Genomic DNA, 22,723 nt, shown 5'->3' on the forward strand with positions numbered 1-22,723 from the left:
GGACATGGAAGCAACCTAGATGTCCATCAGCAGGTGAATGGATAAGAAAGCTGTGGTACATATACACAATGGAGTATTACTCAGCCATTAAAAAGAATACATTTGAATCAATTCTAATGAGGTGGATGAAACTGGAACCTATTATACAGAGTGAAGTAAGCCAGAAAGAAAAACACCAATACAGTATACTAACACATATATATGGAATTTAGACAGATGGTAATTATAACCCTGTATGCAAGATAGCAAAAGAGACACAGATATATAAAACAGTCTTTTGGACTCTGTGGGAGAGGGAGAGGGTAGGATGATTTGGGAGAATGGCATTGAAACATGTATACTATCATGTAAGAAACGAATCACCAGTCTGGTTCGATGCAGGATACAGGATGCTTGGGGCTGGTGCACTGGGATGACCCAGAGAGATGATATGGGGAGGGAGGTGGGAGGGGGTTCAGGATTGGGAACTCATGTACACCCGTGGCAGATTCATGTCAATGTATGGCAAAACCAATACAGTATTGTAAAATAAAGTTTAAAAAATTTTTTTAATTAAAATAACTTATAAAAATAAAATAAAAACTTAAGTGTTTGTATTTTAGTTATTTACAGCACAGTAGATTACTGTTCTTAAATTGAATAATAAAAAGAAACAAGTCTATGAAGATTGAATGAGTAAGTGGAAATAGGAAAAGAAGTTACTAAATACCAACATTCTTATAAAGCTGAGAGAGGCAGTATAATAATAACAGTATCAGGGGAAAACAATATTTTTATAAACCTGTAAGAACACTGATAATATTGGATTGGCCAGAAAGTTCTTCAGATTTTCCCATAAGATGGTACAAAAACCCTGAATGAAGTTTTTGGGCAACCCAATAATGATTCTCAAATATGCCTATATAGTTAAAGAATATAAAAGTTTATGAAAATTAAGGTAATTTATGTGAAAATTAGAGATAATAGGGAAAGAAAATTTTAAAGGGTTAATTCTTTATTAATTGGGGGGACTAAACACAAGCTGAAATCAAGATTGCCAGGAGAAATATCAATAACCTCAGATATGCAGATGACACCACCCTTATGGCAGAAAGTGAAGAGGAACTAAAAAGCCTCTTGATGAAAGTGAAAGAGGAGAGTGAAAAAGTTGGCTTAAAGCTCAACATTCAGAAAATGAAGATCATGGCATCCGGTCCCATCACTTCATGGGAAATAGATGGGGAAACAGTGGAAACAGTGTCAGACTTTATTTTGGGGGGCTCCAAAATCACTGCAGATGGTGATTGCAGCCATGAAATTAAAAGACGCTTACTCCTTGGAAGGAAAGTTATGACCAAACTAGATAGCATATTCAAAAGCAGAGACATTACTTTGCCGACTAAGGTCCATCTAGTCAAGGCTATGGTTTTTCCAGTGGTCATGTATGGATGTGAGGGTTGGACTGTGAAGAATGCTGAGCACTGAAGAATTGATGCTTTTGAACTGTGGTGTTGGAGAAGATTCTTGAGAGTCCCTTGGACTACAAGGAGATCCAACCAGTCCATTCTGAAGGAGATCAGCCCTGGGATTTCTTTTGGAAGGAATGATGCTAAAGCTGAAACTCCAATACTTTGGCCACCTCATGCGAAGAGTTGACTCATTGGAAAAGACTCTGATGCTGGGAGGGATTGAGGGAGGAGGAGAAGGGGACGACAGAGGATGAGATGGCTGGATGGCATCACTGACTCGATGGACGTGAGTCTGAGTGAACTCCGGGAGTTGGTGATGGACAGGGAGGCCTGGCGTGCTGCGATTCATGGGGTCGCAAAAGAGTCGGACACGACTGAGCGACTGAACTGAACTGAAAAGGGAGAGATATTGAAATAAGTATAAAATATTAAGTTTGGCAGCTCAGGAAGTTGGTTCAATAAGAGAAATTGTTGGGATACATATTAGGGTAAACTACCCAAGTTAATTCATATGTCTTATTCAAATAACACAGTTTCATATGTGAAAGGTAACCTATATGTCACAGTTAATGAAAAAACTAAGCATACAGTTCTGTTATTGGTAACTATTTTTATACTGTCACAGCATACTTGGTAATCTGAAGGTTTGAAGATGATAGATGGGTGTATAAAGTATAAAAGAGAGGCCAGTTTGTTGTTTTGCCTCTGTTACATAAGTAGAGAACAAAGTGTTACTAGTTTATGAACACACAGATTTTGCCAACATTTTATTATCAGTGATGCATATTTGTTTCATTCGAAATACTCTCTATGGTTTTCTTTTTTCCTTTGCTTTCTTTTCCTTTCCTTCTCTTCTTTCTCTCTCCCTCTGCCTCCCTCCCTCCTTTCCTCCTTTCCTCTCTCTGTCTCTCTCTTTCTAATATTTGATATTCTCTAAGCTTGTTAAAAAACTAGCTGGTTATGATCCATGTTTTGATTTGGTGATTGATGATGGCTTGTGGCTTTCAGATCTTGCCTTTTGTTCTCAAGTACTACATACTGTCCTTAAATCACTTTCCATTTTGTTATCAATTAGTACGTCATGGGGCAGAGTATTATCTGCATAGCTGAATCCATGATGCTTTGGGGTCAAGTATACTACCTCCAAGTATAGCCTTATATAGGGCCTTTGAGTCGTGATACTATCCAAGCATCTCATCCTCTGTCACCCCCTTTCCTCCTGCCCCCAGTCTTTCCCAGCATCAGGGTCTTTTTCAGTGAGTCGGCTCTTCACATCAGTCAGGTGGCCAAAGTAGTGAGCTTCAGTATCAGTCCTTCTAATGAATATTCAGGGTTGATTTCCTTTAGGATTGACTGGTTTGATCTCCTTGCAGTCCAAGGAGTCTCATGAGTCTTCTTCAGCACCACGATTCAAAAGCATCAGTTCTTTGGTGCTCAAACTTTTTTATGGTCCAGCTCTCATATCCATACGTGACTACTGAAAAAACCATAACTTTGACTATAGGGACCTTTGTCGGCAAAGTGATGTCTGCTTTTTAATATGCTGTCTAGGTTTGTCATAGCTTTCCTTCCAAGGAGTAAGCATCTTTTAATTTCATGGCTGCAGTCACCATTTGTGGTGATTTGGGAACCCAAGAAAATAAAGACTGTCATTGTTTCCATTGTTTCCCCATCTATTTACCGTGAATTGATGAGACTGGATGCCATGATCTTAGTTTTTTGAATGTTGAGTTTTAAGGTAGCTTTTTCACTTTCTACTTTCACCCTCATCAGGAGGCTCTTTGCTTTTTGCCATTAGGGTGGTATCATCTGCACATTTGAGGTTGTTGATATTTCTGCTAGTGATCTTCATTCCAGCTTGTCATTATCCAGCCTGACATATCAAATGATGTACTCTGCATATAAGTTAAACAAGCAGGGTGACAATATACAGCCTTAAAGTACTCCTTTCTCAATTTTGAACCAGTCCATTGTTTCATGTCTGGTTCTAACTGTTGCTTCTTGACCTGGATACAGGTTTCCTGAGAGACAGGTAATGTTGTCTGGTATTCCCATCTCTTTAAGAATTTTCCACAGTTTGTTGTGATCCACACAGTCAGAGGCTTTAGCCAGTGAAGCATAAATAGATGTTTTTCTGTAATTCTCCTGCTTTTTGTGTCCAATGAATGTTGGCAATTTGATCTCTGGTTCCTCTCCCTTTTCTAAATCCATCACTCATTAGGCACATAGTAAAAGTTAAATAAATATTTGTTAGACTAATTAATTAATTAATTAATTTGGAAGAGAAAGACAAAGTCAAGTTTACTACGTAGCCCAAAATATTTAGGGAAAATCAATTCTGATATATCCATTTAATTTTTAAAATAATTAATACATTTATGTTTATAATTGAAAGTGTCCAAAATTTTAGAATTTTTATGTTATAAATAAAAAGTTCTAAGACTTTAAATTTGTTGGAAAAAACAATTTTTTGTTCAAGACTGTTTCTTATATAACATGCCTTTCAATTATTTGGGTTTAATCTGTGCCTTTAGATGTGGCTCATAAGTCTCTCTGTAACTAGTTGGCTCATTGTCCTTTTTTCCTAAGGGAACTTAAAAAAAATTATTGTTGCTTTGATTTTATATTCATATTCATATTCACATCTGAGTTGTGAATAATATGTATAAAATATTTCAGAATTGATTGTATTTCAAAGAAAATGTTAACTTTCTATTATTGTTATAGCAGTTTTAATCACATTAAATCAAGGCTCATGCACATTTAGTGAATCAACCATTTAAATTTATTTGATTTGAAGTAGTTTATCCTCATGGAAAAATTGGGAGGGGAAGTTAGTATATACTTTCCCTTTTGAGACATTGAAAGGGTCTGGCATAAATTTAATGCAGAGGGAAGGAAAAGCATGTGATTATTTTTTATTATCTTGGTCACATGTCTTGGAGGAAAAATTGTTACCTTCCAGTAACAAATTTTCTGAGGTTTACTAAATTTCTCCATGACACAGTTAGTACTGATCTCATTTAGTCATAATTTAAATAAGATAGTTTAAAGTATTCTATGTAGTTAAAGTAGGATGGAGCATCCAACAGATACTGTACTAATTATAGTCATTAATGGCCTACTTTTTCTGACCTAAAAAGGTAAGGAGGGAGTTATCTTTGTTTCAGGGATTTTCCCTCTGAAAGATACCAGTTCACTGTTATTGTTCTTTATTTTCACATGACACTTATCTAAAATCCTTCTAAAACTCCACAGTACTGAACTAATCCATGGCATCTTCTCCCATAGAAAAAGACAGCAGGTCAGACCTCTCTCACTTCAATTAGAAATTGTGAGGTTTGGGGAGTTTCCTGGCTGTCCAGTTGTTAGGACTTCACACTTCCACTGCCAAGGGTCAGGGTTCAATCCCTAGTTGGGGAACTAAGAAATTGTGAAGTTTTATAAACAGGCTCTTTATTAAAAGAATGTAGACGTAGATTGGATCTACGAATCAGCACTCCACACATAAAGTGTTAGTATGAACATGCTATTACAACTTTCCTTATAATACTTCCCTAAAAAGTCTCCTTTTAACTGTTGTAGAATCTATTCCAGGAATAAAAAAACTCAAAAAATTACACTTTGTTAATGTTTTATTTTTACTCCTTACTATAAATGTGCTTGTGTGTTGTTGTTGTTCTCTTTTATTAATGTGCAATGCTTAACCGAAATCTACGTGGGTGCTTTTAGGCTCAGAACTAAAGGGGTGATTTGTACAAAACCAAAGTAGGTCAAAGAGTACCATGGTAAAGCAAAGGGGAAGTCCCCAAGCTTACTCATATTGTCTTGCCTCTGTTGGAGTTCACTTCCATTGTTATGGTCTAGATCTGTCTTCCTGTGAATGGAAGAAAAATCAAATTGAAGAAAAATCTCAAAACATTATCATAAGTAACTTTTTAGAATAATATGTTATTAGTTATTGGCAGGACTGGTGGGGGCAGCATAGGTGGGAATGAAAATTAGAACTGAGTTTAACCCTAAATTTTACAGATCAAAAGCAGTAGTATGCATAAATAGATAGCTTCTCTAAGTATAATACAGGAGTGCTGTGTGGGTCTGTGTGGAATGGGAATTATTAATAGTATTTCAACTTTTGCCAGCCTGTTCTACTTTTTCACGTGTTGTAGAAGTGACCATGTTTTAGGATGAAGGAATCAATCCATTTCATATTAGTTCTGAACATATGCAATTGAATGAACATTCTAGGCAAATCTACTGATCATTGGAATAGCAACTATCACATGTCTGTGAAACACTTGTGCCTGCTTTACTTCACTAATCTACTATTAGAATCTAGGAATGTACTTAAGCTAGCTTCAACCATCCTAGAATGCTTTTTACATCTTAGAGTGAAAATGAAATTTTCTTAAAATTAAATTTTAAAATTTCATTAAAATGAAATTTTTAAAATTAAATTTTAAGAAAATTGGGAAACTAAATTAGGTGTTTCCTCAAATGTAGTATGCTAGTATCTTGGATCATATTTTCTCTTACAGTAGAAGATTTCTTTTCTGGCTAAATTTCCTTTCTTGGGTTCTTCCCCTGCTTTACCTTTTTTAAAGGCAAGAGACCTGTGAAAGCTAAACCTTTTAGAGCTCAGAGTTGTTGAACGTACTTTCTCCCATCCAAGTACTAACCAGGCCTGACCCTGCTTAGCTTACTTAGCTTCCAAGATCAGACGAGATCGGGCACGTGCAGGGTGGTTGGCCATAGACGAACTTACTTTCTGTCCTTATATTTGCCAAGAACTGCTGACAACTTAAAAGCTATCATATGAGTGAATACCAGTTGTCTGGTTTTTTGATTTTTGGACAAGCGTGAATCAGGATTTCCTGTAATTTTTCCTTCCTCTTCTGGGGCTGTGTTGCCTCTATCTCTGAGCAGTTTTACACTTGGAAAGAAAAAGCAAGGTCACTGGATCTAAGTTACTTTTACTTCTGTGCCAGATGAAACTTTCCTTCTGTTATGTGTTACAGTTGGGTATCTTTTGGCATCTAGAGAGAGACTTACATTTGGAAAGGGGAGTGTGGGGGTGTTTAGGAGAGGAGTTTGTTTGTTTTAGCTTAATCCTCACTTTTTCTGTACTTCATTCAGGATAGACAGCCAGTCCCTGCTCTTTGGCTGACACATATGATAAAGCAGAGCATCCTGAGAGAAACCAGTGTTCCTATGGATTATAGCATCCAGCAGTATAGAATCCATTCCTGAATTCTCTGTTTTGAGGTGTAGCTGAATGGATTTTTAAAAAGGATCCATCAAAGGAAAGATTTATTTGAATATTAGGCATACTACTTAAAGAACTGTAATTACTGCCTAAGTGAAGGGGGTAATTCTAACCGTTGCCTTCAGATACTAGGAGTATCTGCTGTTCAGTGTGGATATTTTTTCTGGATCAGGGAATGAACAGCTGGGTTCCAAAAGATAAGAGAAATATGAACTTCTGAGCAGAGGCATAACTTTGAATAAAAGGAACCTCTCTTTGAAAATTATAATTAGGTTTGGGGCAGTGTTGAGTGTGTTGCTTAGGAATGTGTTTGGCTGTAGATAACAGAAAACTTTACCATGTGGCTTAAACAGATGGAGGTCTTCCTCTGTAAGAAATCTTAATTGAAGTAGTTCAGAGCTGATGATCATGCTTAACTATATTAATGATGACTCTATACCATCCATAGAATGAGGTTCTCATCCTCAAGGTCACCAAATAGCTATTATATTTTCAGGCATCACTGTGTTTTTTAATCTATTGTCCACATTACAAATTACCCCAAAGCATATCTTAAAACAACAAACATCTATTATCTCATACAGTTTCTGAGCGTTGAGAATTGAGAGTGGTTTCTCTGGGAGGTTCTGGCTCAGGGTCTCTCATGAGGTTGCAGTCCAGATAACAGCTGGGACTATCATCCAGTTAAGGTTTGGCTGAGCTGGGGATCTGCTTCCAAGCAAACTCACATGACTTTTGGCTGGCAACTTCAACTCCTTACCACGTAGACCTCTCCATAGGGCTGCTCATGACTTGGCAGTGGTCTGTGCTGTGTTGTGCTTAGTCGCTCAGTCATGTCTGACTCTTTGCGATCCTATGGACTGTAGCCCGCCAGGCTCCTCTGTCCATGGGGATTCTCCAGGCAGGAATACTGGAGTGGGTTGCCATGCCCTCCTCCAGGGGATCTTCCCAACCCAGGAATTCAACCCAGGTCTCCCTCATTGCAGGCAGATTCCTTACTGTCTGAGCCACCAGGGGTAGTGGAGTGGAAGCCTATCCCTTTCCCAGAGGATATTCCCAACCCAGGAATTGAACTGGGGTCTCCTGCATTGCAGGTGGATTCTTTACCAACTGAACTACCAAAGAAGCTCTGGTAGTGGGCTGCTGCTGCTGCTGCTGCTGCTGCTGCTGCTGCTGCTGCTGCTGCTGCTGCTGCTGCTGCTGCTGCTAAGTCACCTCAGTTGTGTCTGACTCTGTGTGACTCCATAGACGGCAGCCCACCAGGCTCCCCCATCCCTGGGATTCTCCAGGCAAGAACACTGGAGTGGGTTGCCATTTTCTTCTCCAGTGCATGAAAGTGAAAAGTGAAAGTGAAGTCGCTCAGTCTTGTCTGCTACCCCAAGGCAAATGATCCAAAAGGGAAGGGGAGCAGTCTTTTTATAACCTCAACTTGGAAGTGAGATATCATCACTTCTGCCTTATTCTCTTGGTCACATGCTCTGATACAGTATGGGAGGGAACTACACAAAGGTGTGAATAAATAGAAACAGGAATTACCTAAGCTGCCTATTACACATCACAAATATGTTCCTGTCAATAAAAAGTAAAGGAAAGAAGCAATGCTAACAGACATCTGTTTGTGTCTCACTGGCCAGAAATGTGTAACGGGTCCTCTAAAGGGAGGCCAAGAAATCAAGTGTTTAGCTCTTGGAACCTCTGTTGTAGAGACAGCGAGGGGAGAAGTGGGTGAGAACTGGAATTTGGGCTGGCCTGATGTCCATTGTCTGCCACTACCAGGAGATTTGAAGACTATAATTATTTTTATTTGTCTGTAGTGCCCATTCTAAGATTTAACAGTTTTCCAGGAGGAGATTTAATCAATAAAAGTGTGAATAAGTGGCACCCTGAAAAACTTATTGAGGTATATCTGACATGCTATGCTACTGCTGCTGCTAAGTCGCTTCAGTCATATCCAACTCTGTGCAGCCCCATAGACGGCAGCCCACCAGGCTCCCCTGTCCCTGGGATTCTCCAGGCAAGAACACTGGAGTGGGCTGCCATTGTCTTCTCCGTGACATGCTATAGTAGTTTCAGATATACAGTGTTATGATTCAGAATTTGCATATATTGTGAAATGATCACCACAGTATATTTAGTTAACATTCATCACCATACAAAGTTATAGAATTAAAAAATTTTCTTTTTAATGTAGTGATTCCTTTAATTTTACAGAAATAAAGCTCTTAGTGGTGGCTTGCTACCAGAAAATATCAGACATTTACTTAATTATGAATCATAATGAAGTTTATTATGAAGAAATTTTAGGTTATTTTCTCCTCTGTATTGTTTTTTATTTGTTTGAACAAAATGTTCTGACATTAAAAGTTCTGAAATTTGAAATTATTCCTGGTGTCTGTATTTTCAGACCTAAAAAGATAAATGCTTCCCTGCAACAAACATTCATTGAGGGCTTATTGTATAGCATATATAATTAGATTAGTAACATAAAATTTTTGGAAAATTTGAAGTAATCTCTGCCAGGCACTGTTTCACTTGGTGATCTTTTCCTTTTTATTGATTACTGAATTGGGGGGAGCCATTTTGTTGATTGGAATAACCATGTTTGTATTTCATATATTCTTTCAGTGATTAATACCAATTAAACACCTGAAAAATGCCCTACAACAAATGCCCTAATGAAAACGTGAGAGTAGAATCTGAACTTAACCTGGGGACCCGAGAAAGACTGGAGAGGAAGGTGGAGGAAGCTGGATGCCAAGTAAATTAAAGGGAGGTTAGGAACAGATTTATCCTATGCTGTTTTACCCAGAGACCTATTTTCTCTCTTCAGAAAATAGGCTGTAAAAGACACTGTAAAAATCTAATGGATGAATCAAATCTTCATTGTAAAATTTATGGTAAAAGAATTTATTTCAATGAGAGTCATTTCAGGAAATTGAAAAAGTTGGGTAAAATGTAACTATCAGTTCAGTTGCTCGGTTGTATCCAACTCTTTGCCATGGACTGTAGCACTCCAGGCTTCCCTGTCCATCACCATCTCCCGGACCTTGCTCAGACTTGTGTCCATCGAGTTGGTGATGCCTTCCAACCATCTCATCCAAATGTAACTATACTATATAGATAATTCTTCATAGTCTTCAGTTGCTTTAGAAAGTATACTCTAGATGAAATTGATTATCATCATAATTAATAAAAGTTCAGAAGATAGAGTCAAAACATTCTGAACCTATGGGATCCAAAGGACTATGTAAATGAATATAGCAACTAATCTACATGTTAATGGAGATTACAAAAGATTTATTATCCAAGGGTCAAATTCATTGAAAGTAACATAGTTTCTATATGATATACAATCTTGTTATATTAAGATTGTTGGCATATAGGGAGGGTATTTTAAAACTTATCTGGGAAATACCTCTTACTATTAACTTTCCCTTTACCCTCCTTCCCACAACCTGATGAATAGCCCAGGTTTTTCCAGCCTATTCTTAATGGTATGTTTCCATTTTCATAATTTGGATACCATCATTCCTTGACTCTATTAAGTCTGAAATCTGTATTAACTTTTCCCTGCTTCTAGCTCAGACTTAGGGCCTCCATATGCCTCGGTATTAAATATCAGCTGACTGATCCTCATCCATTACAACCTAGACCGGAGCCATTTTCTAGTAGAATCTCTTTATAAAATTCTTTTCTCTAGTTGTACATCAGATGCAGAAGGAAAAAATCAAACCTCTTTTAAATTTGTCCATATTTTAGTTTATTTTTAAAGGTATTTAAAAGACTACTTTTGTTCCTAAAGTATTCAGACTTATTGACACAGATATGATAGGTACCAGAAAATATTTTTACAACTGAGCAGATCTTTGTCCTTCTATTCCTTCTTTCATTAATCCAGCCTTTGTGAATTTTCCACCCTTAAGTTTTTAAGTTTCAAATAAAAGAAATAAAAATGTCTTGTGCGTTTTTAGGATTAAAGCCAGTATTCTTAATGTGGCCCATGAGGGCTTTCACTGTCTGGGTCCTGCCTGTTCTTCCATCAGGGGCTCATTAGTTGTGGCACATGGGCCCAGATGCTCCACAGCATGTGGAATCTTCCCAGACCAGGGATCAAACCTGTGTCCCCTGCACTGGCAAGTGGGTTCCTATCCACTGCACCAGCAGGAAAGTCCCTGCCTATATAAAGTAAATCATTTGACTCCTCCCTGAGACTCAATTTCTTTATCTGTAAAATGGGGGGAAATAATTGACTCATAAGGTATTATGATTATTAAATGAGAAAATGAGAATAAGCCATGTAATGTACTCAATTTAGGGCCTAACATTGAATAAAGTACTCAGTAAATGTAGATAAAAGTATTCCCAACTCACCTTCAACTCCCAGTTCCTGATACATACACACATATTACCAAACAGTCTAGGCCAACTCTTTTGCTATTATGTAGAGACAAGTTATATACGTCTTATTCGTAACACTTAAAGTTCACCACCACTGTGTTTTTAAATTCATTTGTTGATTGGTTACTTTATAAGCTCAATGGGAGCAGTACCTCTAGTTTTGCTTACTATCTCCTTATATTACTGTTGTTGTTCAGTCACAGAGTCGTGTCACACTCTTTGCAACCCCACAGACTGTAGCACACCAGACTTCCCAGTCCTTCACTTTCCCAGAGTGTGCTCAAACCCATATCCATTGAGTCAGTGATGCCATCCAACCATCTCATCCTCTATGGTTCCCTTCTTCTCCTGCCTTCTGTCTTTTCTCAGCATCAGGGTCTTTTCCAGTGATTCAGCTCTTCACATCAAGTGGCCAAAGTATTGGAGCTTCCACATTAGTCCTTCCAGTTAATTTCATGGTTAATTTCCTTTAGGATTGACTGGCTTGATCTTCTTGCCATCCAAGGGACTCTCAAGAGTCTTCTCCAACACCACAGTTCAGAAGCATCAATTCTTTGGTGACCAGCCTTTTTTTATGGTCCAACACTCACATCCATACATGACTACAGGAAAAACTGTAGCTTTGACTAGATAGACCTTTGCTGGCAAAATAATGTCTCTGCTTTTTAATATGCTGTCTGGGTTTGTCATAGCCTTTCTTCCAAGGAGCAAGCATCTTTTCATTTCATAGCTGCAGTCACCATCTGCAATGATTTTGGAGCCCAAGAAAATGAAGTCTGTCCCTGTTTCCATTTTTTCCCCATCTATTTGCCATGAAGCAATGGGACCAGATGCCATGAGCCTAGTTTTTTGAATGTTGATTGTTAAGACAGCTCTTTTACTCTTGTCTTTTACTTTGATCAAGAGCCTTCTTTAGTTTCTCTTCACTTTCTGTCATTATGGAATGTCTCTTCACATTCTGCAATATGGTATCATATGCATATCTGAGGTTGTTGATATTTCTCCCAGCAATCTTGATTCCAGCTTGTGCTTCATCTAGCCTGGCATTTTGCATGAAGTACTCTGCATATAAGTTAAATAAGCAGGATGACAATATACAGCCTTGACGTACTCCTTTCCCAATTTGGAACCAGTTTGTTTTTTCACATCCAGTTCTACCTGTTGCTTCTTGACCTGCATACAGGTTTCTCAGGAGGCAGGTAAGGTGATCTGGTATTCCCATCTCTTTGAGAATTTTCCACAGTTTGTTTTGAACCACACAGTCAAAGGCTTTAGTGTAGTCAATAAAGCAGAAGTAGATGTTTTTCTGGAATTCTCTTGCTTTTTCTGTGATCCAACAGATGTTGGCAATTTGATCTCTGGTTCCTCTGCCTTTTCCAGCTTGTTCATGTAGAATTTCTTGGTTTGCATACTGTTGAAGCCTAGCTTGAAGGATTTTGAGCATTACTTTGCTAGCATGTGAAATGAGTGAAAATGTTCTTTGGCTTTGCCCTTCTTTGGGATTGGAATGAAGAAAACTGACCTTTTCCAGCTCTGTGGCCACTGCTGAGTTTTCCAAATTTGCTGGCATACTGAGTGCAGACTTTAACAGCATCATCTTTTAGGATTTGAAATAGCTCAGCTGGAATTCCATCACTTCCACTAGCTTTGTTTGTAGTGGTGCTTTCTAAGGCCCACTTGACTGCACACTCCAGGTTGTCTGGCTCTAGGTGAGTGATATCACCATTGTGGTTATCTGGGTCATTAAGCCCTTTTCTGTACAGTTTCCTTGTGTTCTTGCCACCTCGTTTAGGTTCATACTGTTTCTGTCCTTTGTTATGCCCATCTTTGAATGAAATGTTCCCTTGGTATCTCTAGTTTTCTTGAAGAGATCTCTAGTCTTTCCCATTCTATTGTTTTCCTCTGTTTCTTTGCATCGGTTACTTAAAAAGGCTTTCTTATCTCTCCTTGCTGTTCCTTGGAACTCTGCATTCAGATGGGTGTATCTTTCCTTTTCTACTTTGCCTTTCACTTCTCTTTTCTCAGCTTTTAGTAAGGCCTCCTCAGACAACCATTTGGCCTTTTTGCATTTCTTTTTCTTGGGGATGGTTGTGATTACCACCTCCTATACAATGCTACAAACCTCCGTGCATAGTTCTTCAGGCACTCTGTCTATCAGATCTAATCTGCTGAGTCTGTTTGTAACTTGCACTGTATAATCATAAGGGATTTGATTTAGGTCATACCAACCTAGATAGCATATTCAAAAGCAGAGACATTACTTTGCCGACAAAGGTCCGTCTAGTCAAATCTGTGGTTTTTCCAGTAGTCATATATGGATGTGAGAGTTGGACTGTGAAGAAAGCTGAGCGCCGAAGAATTGATGCTTTTGAACTGTGGTGTTGGAGAAGATTCTTGAGAGTCCCTTGGACTGCAAGGAGATCCATCCAGTCCATTCTGAAGGAGATCAGCCCTGGGATTGCTTTGGAAGGAATGATGCTAAAGCTGAAACTCCGCTACTTTGGCCACCTCATGTGAGGAGTTGACTCATTGGAAAAGACTCTGATGCTGGGAGGGATTGGGGGCAGGAGAAGAAGGGGACGACAGACGATGAGATGGCTGGATGGCATCACTAACTCGATGGACGTAAATCTGAGTGAACTCCAGGAGTTGGTGATGGACAGGGAGGCCTGGTGTGCTGCGATTCATGGGGTTGCAAAGAGTCGGACACGACTGAGCGACTGAACTGAACTGAACTGAATGGTCTAGTGGTTATCCCTACATTCTTCAATTTAAGTCTGAATTTTGCAGTAAGGACCTCATGATCTGAGCCAGTCAGCTCCCAGTCTTGTTTTTGCTGACTGTATAGAGCTTCTCCATCTTTAGCTACAAAGAATATAATCAATCTGATTAAGCCAGTAATAAATATTTGTTGAGTGGATGAACAAATGAAAGAATGAGAGATATATCTTGTCTCCTCTCAAAACAGCATACTAGATGGTAGTGTTTCCTGTAGGATAATCTTGCTTTTAAGCCCATAAATCACAAAGTCAACACCAATGACTAGAGAATAAGCTAGTACCAGTACCTTACATAAAACTTACTTGTCACTAAAAAAATGTTTTCAGTTCTTTTTGAATATAATATTTTAAGAATATTAAAGAAGACCCTTGTTTTCATCATTAAAAAAGGCTTACAAAAATGTAAATGTACAATGAAGGCTAGATCAGTTCAGTTCAGTCGTTCAGTCGTGTCCGACTTTCTGCAACTCCATGGACTGCATCATGCCAGGCCTCCCTGTCCATCACCAACTCCCAGAGTTTACTCGGACTCATGTCCATTGAGTTGGTGATGCCATCCAACCATCTCATCCTCTGTTGTCCTCTTCTCCTGCCTTCATCTTTCCCAGCATCAGGGTCTTTTCAAATGAGTCAGTTCTTCACATCAGGTAGCCCAAGTATTGGAGTTTCAGCTTTAGCATCATTCCTTCCAAAGAAATCCCAGGGCTGATCTCCTTCAGAATGGACTGGTTGGATCTCCTTGCTGTCCAAGGACTCTCAAAAGTCTTCTCCAACACCACAGTTCAAAAGCATCCACTCTTCGGTGTTCAGCATTCTTTATAGTCCAACTTTCACATCCATACATGACTACTGGAAAAATCATAGCTTTGACTAATCAGACCTTTGTTGGTTAAGTAATGTCTCTGCTTTTAAATATGCTGTCTAGGTTGGTCCTAACTTTTCTTCCAGGGAGCAAGTGTTTTTTAATTTCATGGCTGCAGTCACCACCTGCAGTGATTTTGGAGCCAAAAATAAAGTTTGTCACTGTTACCACTGTTTCCCCATCTATTTGCCATGAAGTGATGGGACCAGATGCCATGATCTTAGTTTTCTGAATGTTGAGTTTTAAGCCAACTTTTTCACTCTCCTCTTTCACTTTCATCAATCAAGAGGCTCTTTAGTTCTCCTTTGCTTTCTGCCATAAGGGTGGTGTCATCTGCATATCTAGGTTATTGATATTTCTCTCATCAATCTTGATTCCAGCTTGTGCTTCATCCAGCCCAATGTTTCTCATGATGTACTCTGCATATAAGTTAAATAAGCAGGGTAACAATATTACAGCCTTGACGTACTCCTTTCCCTGTTGGGAACCAGTCTGTTGTTCCATGTCCAGTTCTAACTGTTGCTTCCTGACCTGCATGCAGATTTCTCAAGAGGAAGGCTAGATAGATTAGTTTAAATAATGTTTGCTCTCAACTCTAAAAATATGCATAGGAAGAAGGGCTAAGAGTAAATATATCAGTATGTTAGCAGCAGCTTTGTTTGAGTGGTAAAATTGTGATCATATATGTTTTAATAACATATATGTTTATACATACAGCTAACTTTCTGTAGTTTCTTACAGCAAAAGTACTAGTTTTATATTAACAAGAGTTATCTTTAAATCTTTCTTAAATATTTCTGAAATGTGTAGAGGATTACTTTTCATTCAGTTGTTTATCCAACAAGTATTTATTGAGTTAGGTGCAAAGTACCAAGCACTGTTCAAGTGGATGAGCTTATAATAGAATAAGTAAAAATCTTTGTCTTTGTGGAATTTCCATTCTGATACATTGCATCTATGTGTGGCTTTGGTTTGAAACTTATTTTTCACATCTTTCCTAAAAACTTCTGATATCACATTAGTGATTTATCATTTTCATCCTGTATTCAGCTACAGAAAAAAAAAGAAAACCATAACTGCAATTTCTAAACTTTTTGCAATTCTTTAACCCTTCTAATGTTTTTCATACTTTGGAATGCTATCTTTGACTTAATAATAGTCCTGTGTAAAGTTGATAAGAAGGGCCCAATTTAAACATTCCTTAAAAGGTTACCTTTTCTCTCTCAAAGAATCCATTCAGTTATTAGCATACACTGTTGCAGTTTACCTGACTTCTTTAATGTTAAAAATAGTCAGCTGATTTGTTATATCATCACTAAAGTAGCACTGAAGTAGTCCCATTATAGTCTGACTCAGTTCAAGTGTTCAGTAAATAAAAAACTATTAAATCTAATTTTCTTTGAAACTTCTTGCAACCCTGTTACTACGTAAAACCAACTTTAAATAAAGCTACTGATCCAAAAGAATTTTCAACTGTTAAACTAATCTCTGAAATGAATTCCTGTTTTTTAACAGGAACTAGTTTGTAAATCAGCTATTTAGTACTCACCTTATATTTCTGTGTATAAGAGGTGTTAATACTTGGTGATTAGTTCTAAGAATCAGCTCACACAAAGTGTTAGCCCATTCTTACTTGAAGAGTTACGATAATTGAGCAATTTTTACCATAACAAATACCACTTCCATTATTCCTATGGAAATGGATGTTTTGAGGAGCACATCTCCCCTACCTAGGCAATAGAAGCTGTGCTTTTGCTTCTTCTGTTTCCTTTCTAGACTGGGATATAGAGACATGAAAGAGGGTTTGGAAAAGAAGGGAGTCCAGTGGTGAGTGATTATTTGTTGACACTAGTATTTTGTTAATTCCACATGCTTATTAAAAGAAGATAGCTCTCTTGGAAAGTTGCTTTTCCTGTGGTCAAACTGGAAGACAGAGCATTTACCCTTAGGCCTAGAAACCTTGGTTAAGGGTTGTGTATGTCTGCTGGTGGTGATTTGGGAAATGGGAGGAAACTACTACTGTTGCAGGAAGGGAGACCCCTTCCAGGGCCAGAGAGCAGGCAGGCTTTTGTCCAATACTCGGAAATGAATTGTCTGAGGAGACACGTGCTGACAAAGCAAGAGACTGGATTGGAAAGCGGTGCCTAGGCAGAGAGCAGGAGGGTAAGGGAACCCAGGAGGACTGCTCTGCCATGTGGCTTGCAGTCTTGAGTTTTATGGTGATGGGGTTAGTTTCCAGGTTGCCTCTGGCCAATCATTCTGGCTCAGGGTCCTTCCTTGTGGTGCATGCATTGCTTAGCCAAGATGGATGACAGCAAGAAGGATTCTGGGAAGTGGTAGAACACATGGCACCTCCTTTTGACCTTTCTCAAACTCCTCTGGTTGGTGGTGGCTCATTAGTTCCTTGTTCCTTATCTCCTGTCATAAAATAGCTCATGCAAATAGTTACTATTCGTGCCTGGCCAGGGTAGGCAGTTTCAGTCAGTGTTTCGCCTAACTCTACTGCTTGCCCACTTGTTTAGACCGGGTATTTGAAAATTGGAAACTGCTTTGGTATTTGTCTGCCTCCCTTAGGAAGTGAATCTCATCAATCTTTTAGATCATTGCAACTAACTTGATTCCTCTTGCAATTTAAACTCTGCTTTTCAATATTTAAAGGCCTGCCATGCTGTCTCTATTCTTTAGCAAGATGGTAAATCTATGACTCCTTATAATTGAAATGATTTTTTTTAATCCATTTATCTTTTCTAGGCTGGAGATGTATTCGCTGCTACCTAAGGTACTGTTGCAGACAGACACCACCTCAGCTAATAGCACAGTTGATCAGTCTTTGGGAAGACCAGTTATCACTCTTATTTGGACACATTTAGATTTGAAGTTTCTCCTTTCCGCTGGCTGTCTCTTAACATGTGACTAGAAAAAGATTGTGACATGCCATAAAACCTATTGAAAATTGAAAAAGTAGTTAAGTCAGATGCCTGATAACCAATTTGACTTTGTCACTGAACTGGCCAATATTTTTACTTCATATATAGAGAGGCTTAATGGAAATGCACACATGGAGAACAGACTTGTGGACACAGTGTGGGAAGGAGAGGGTGGGGCATATCGAGAGAGTAGCATGGAAACGTGTACATTGCCATATGTAAAACAGATAGCCAGTGGGAATTTTCTGTGTGACACAGAGAGCTCAACCCAGTGTTCTCTGACAGCCTAGAGGGGTGGCAGGGGGTGGGAGATGGAAGGGAGGTTTAAGGAGGAGGGGCCATATGTACACCTGTGGCAGGTTCATGTTGATGTGTGGCAGAAACCAGCACAGTATTGTAAAGCAGTTATCCTCCAATAAAAAAAAATTTTTTAATCAGTTTTTCCTATACTTACCTTTCTTGCTGTTGTTGTATTTTACAACACTGTTTTATTTATGAATCATCATTTCAAAGTTTCATTTAAAGCTGTTGCCTAGGTTTCAAACCAAAGTCAGACATGTAGTTTTATTTATATATGTACTCTTCTCTGGATATTTATGTTTTTTAAATAATTTTATTCTGGAGTATAGTTGATTAACAGTATTGTTAGTTACAGGTGTACAGCAGAGTGATTCAGTTATATGTATATATGTATCTATTTTTTTCAAATCCTTTTCCATTTAGGTTATTATAGAATATTGTTCCTGGTGCTATACAGTAGGTCCTTGTTGTCTATCTTAAATATAGTAGTGTGTACAAGTTGATCTCAACTTCTCAATCTACCCTTCACCCCTCATCCTTCCCCCTAGTAACCATAAGTTTATTCTCTAAGTCTGAGTCTGTTTCTGTTTTATAAATAAGTCCATTGGTATTGTTTTCTTTTTTAGATTTCACATATAAGCAATATCATATGATATTTGTCTTTCTTCACTTAGTGTGATAATCTCCAGGTCCATCCACGTTGCTTCAAATGGTGTTATTTCATTCATTTTAATGGCTGAGTAATATTCCATTGTATATATATACCAAATTTCTTTTTTCATTCGTCAGTGGACATTTAGGTTGCTTCTATGTCTTGTCTATTGTAAACAGTGGTGAAATCAACATTGGAGTGCATGAATCCCTTTGAAATACGTTTTTCTCTGGATATATGCCCAGGAGTGGGATTGCTGGATCATGTGGGAGCTCTATTTTAGTTTCTTAAGAAACTTCCATACTGTTCTTCAAAGTGACTACCTACTTACATTCCCCCCAACACTGTAGAAGGGTTTTGTTTTCACTACACCCTGATGATGGCCATTTGACTCGTGTGAGGTGATACCTCATTGTAGTTTTGATTTGCATTTCTCAAATAGTTAGCAGCATTGAGCATCTTTTCATGTTCCTCTTGACCATCTGTATGTCTTCTTTGGAGAAATGTCTATTTAGGTTTTCTTCCCTTTATTCTAGTTTTTGCTGCTGAGTCACATGAACTGTTTGTAAATTTTGGCAATTAATCATTTGTCAGTTGCATCATTTGCAAATATTTTCTCCCATTCTGTGGGTTGTCTTTTCATTTTGTTTATGATTTCCTTTGTTGTACAAAAACCCTTAAGATTAATTAAGTCCTATTTATTTATTTTAGTCTTTATTTCCATTACCCTAGGAGATGGATTGAAAAGGATATTACTGCAATTTTATGTCAAAGAGTGTTCTGCCTATGTTTTCTTAGTTTTATAGTGTCCAGTCTTATATTTAAGTCTTTAATCTATTTTGAGTGGGTTTTTTTTTTTTGTATGATGTTAAAAAATGTTCCAATTTCATTATTTTACAGGTAACTGTCCAGTTCTCTCAGCACCATTATTGAAGAGAGTGTTCCCTCCATTGTATGGTCTTGCCTCCTTTGTCATAGATTAATTGACATAGGTGTGTGGGTTTATTTCTGGGCTTTCTATCCTGTTCCATTATCTATGTGTCTGTTTTTGAGCCAATACCATACTGTATTGATGATTGTAGCTTTGTAGCATAGTCTGAAGTTGGGGAGCCTGATTCCTCTAGCTCTGTTTTTCTTTCTCAAGATTACTTGGCCATTCAGGATTTTTGTGTCTCCGTATAAATTTTAAGATTGTTTGTTCTAGTTCTGTGAAAAATGCCACTGATAATTTGATAGGCATTGCATCTAATCTGTAGATTGCCTTGGGCAGTATTGTTGTTTTGACAATATTGATTCTTCCATTCCAAGAATATGGCATATCTTTCCATCTGTTTGTATCATCTTTGATTTCTTTCATTAGCATCTTACAGTTTTCAGAGTACCACTCTTTTGTTTCCCTAGGTAGGTTTATTCCTAGGTATTTTATTCTTTTTGATGTGATGGTACATGGGGTTGTCTCTTTAATTTCTATTTCTGATCTTTTGTTTTTAGTATATAGAAATGTAACAGATTTCTAGATATTAATTTTGTATCCTGCAGCTTTATCAGATTCATTTATGAGCTCTAGTAGTTTTCTGGTACATCTTTAGGATTTTCTATGTATAGTATTATATCATTTGCAAACAATGACAGTTTTATATCTTCTTTTCCAACTTAGATTCTGTTTCTTTTTCTTCTGTTTGCCATAGTTAGGACTTCCAAAGGTGTACTGAATAAAAGTGGTGAACGTGGACATCCTTGTCTTGTTCCTGACTTTAAGAAAATGCTTTCAGCTTTTGATCATTGAGTTTGATATTAGCTATAGGTTTGTGATATATACTCACTACAGTATTCTGGCCTGGAGAATTCTATGGACTAGTCCATGGGATCACGAAGAGTTGGACATGACTAAGTGACTTTCACTTTCACATTCACTTTGTCATGTATGGACTTTATTATGTTGAAGTATGTTCCCTCTATACCCACTTTATAGAGAGTTTTTATTATAAATGTGTGTTGAATTTTGTTGAAAGCTTTTTTTTTTTGCATCTAATGAAATAATAATATGATTTGTATTCTTAATATGGTTGATGTGCTGTGTCACACTGATTTATAGATACTGAAAAATCCTTGCATTCCCAGAATAAAATCCCACTTGATCATGGTGTATGATCCTTTTAATGTATTGTTGGATTCAGATTGCTAGTATTTTGTTGAGGATTTTTATGTCTGTGTTCATCAGTGAAATTGGCCTGTAATTTTCTTTCATTGTGATATCTTTATCTGATTTTGGCATCAGGGTGTTGGTGGCCTCATAGAATGAATTTTGGAGTGTTACTTCCTCTGCAATTGTTTGGAATGGTTTCCAAAGGATAGGTTGGTTGACTCTTCTTTAAATGTTTTATAGAATTTGCTATGAAGCCATCTGGTCCTGGACTTTTGTTGGGAGTTTTAAAATCACAGTATCAATTACATTTTCTGATTGTTCTGTTCATATTTTCTATTTTTTCATAGTTCTCAGAAGATTATATATTTCTAACGATTTGTCCATTTCTTCCAGGTTGTCCATTTTACTGGCATATAGTTGCTTGTAGTAGTCTCTTATTATCCTCTGCATTTCTGTGGTGTCTGTTGTAACTTCTTTTTTAATTTCTAATTTTATTGATTTGAGCCTACAGTCTTTTTCTCTTGATGAGTCTGTCTAAAGGTTTATGAATTTTTTAAATCTTTTTAAATAACCAGCTTTTAGTTTCATTGATCTTTTCTGTTGGTTTTGTTTGTTTCTATTTCATTTATTTCTGCTCTGATCTTTATTATTTCTTTCCTCCTACAAACTTTGGATTTTGTTTATTCTTTTTTCTAAAACTGCTTTAGGTGTGAGGTTAGGTTGTTTATTTGCGATTTTTATTGTTTCCTAAGGTAAGATTTTATTAGTATAAACTTCCCAATTAGAACTGCTTTTGCTGTGTCCCAGTGTTTTGGATCATTGTGCTTGTGTTCCATTTGTCTCTAGGTGTTTTTGATTTCCTCTTTGATTTCTTCAGTGATCCATTGGTTGTTTACTAGCATATTGTTTAGCCTCCACATGTTTGTGTTTTTTTACAGTGTTTTTCTTGTAGTTGATTTCTAATCTCATGGTGCTAATGGTCAGAAAAGATGCTTGATATGATTTCTGTTTTCTTTAATGACTGGGGCTTGCTTTGTGGCCCAGTATGTGATCTGTTTTAAAGAATGGACATGTGCACTTGAAAAGCATGTACATTTGCTGCTCTATAAATATAAGTTAAGTCTATCTTGTATAATGTGTCATTTAAAGCCTGTGTTAACTGATGTTCTTTCTGGATGATCTGTCCATTGATGTAAGTGGGGTGTTAAAGTCCCCCACTATTATTATGCTACTGTCAATTTCTCCTTTTATGGCTCTTAGTATTTGCCTTCTATATTGAGGTATTATATGTTGGGTGCATATATATTTACAACTTACAATTCTCATCTCTTCTTGGATTGATCCCTCGATCACTGTGTAGTGTCCTTCTTTGTCTCTTGAAACAGTCTTTATTTTAAAGTCTATTTTGTCTGATGTAAGTATTGCTACCCCAGCTTTCTTTTAATTTCCGTTTGCATGGAATATCTTTTTCCATCCCCTCACTTTCAGTGTGTATGTGTCCCTAGATCTGAAGTGGATCCCTTGTAGATAGCATATATATAAGTATTGTTTTTTTTTATCTATTCAGCCAGTCTCTGTCTTTTGGTTGGAGCATCTAATCCATTTACATTTAAGGTAATTATTGATATGTGTCTTCTTATTGCCATTCTGTTAATTATTTTGGATTTGCTCCTGTAGGTCCTTTTTCTTCCTCTTTTGTTCTCTTCTCTTGGGATTTGAAGACTAACTTTAGTGTTGTGTGTGATTTCCTGTGTGTGTGTGTGTCTGTCTTCTGTGTGTGTGTCTGGTTCCTGCCCACTGATGCCTGCCCACTGGTAAGTTGACTTGGATCTTGTCAGCTGGGATCTTGTTGGATCTTGTCAACTGCTGGGCAGGACAGTGCTCAGGAAGACTTTAAGCAGCCTGTCTGCTGTTGCATATAGCTGTGTTTCTGCCCAGTTGGTG

General features: G+C 37.7%; 2 protein-coding genes across 3 annotated transcripts in view; one reads left to right on the top strand and one right to left on the bottom strand.

The window, feature by feature from the left end:
• Positions 1 to 22,723, top strand: part of SESN1 (sestrin 1) — a 112,362-nt gene that overhangs the window by 32,819 nt on the left and 56,820 nt on the right. The gene's annotated exons all lie outside the window — the stretch shown is intronic.
• The window catches only part of ARMC2 (armadillo repeat containing 2), a 216,837-nt gene continuing 196,417 nt past the window's right edge, over positions 2,304 to 22,723 (bottom strand). The window contains exon 18 of the mRNA XM_027972389.3: positions 2,304 to 5,325. Within this exon, the coding sequence (XP_027828190.1) occupies positions 5,312 to 5,325 (14 nt within the window). The 3' untranslated portion in view covers positions 2,304 to 5,311. The remainder of the gene's footprint in view (positions 5,326 to 22,723) is intronic.

Source organism: Ovis aries, chromosome 8, assembly GCF_016772045.2.
Source record: "Ovis aries strain OAR_USU_Benz2616 breed Rambouillet chromosome 8, ARS-UI_Ramb_v3.0, whole genome shotgun sequence".
Lineage (NCBI taxonomy): Eukaryota > Metazoa > Chordata > Mammalia > Artiodactyla > Bovidae > Ovis > Ovis aries.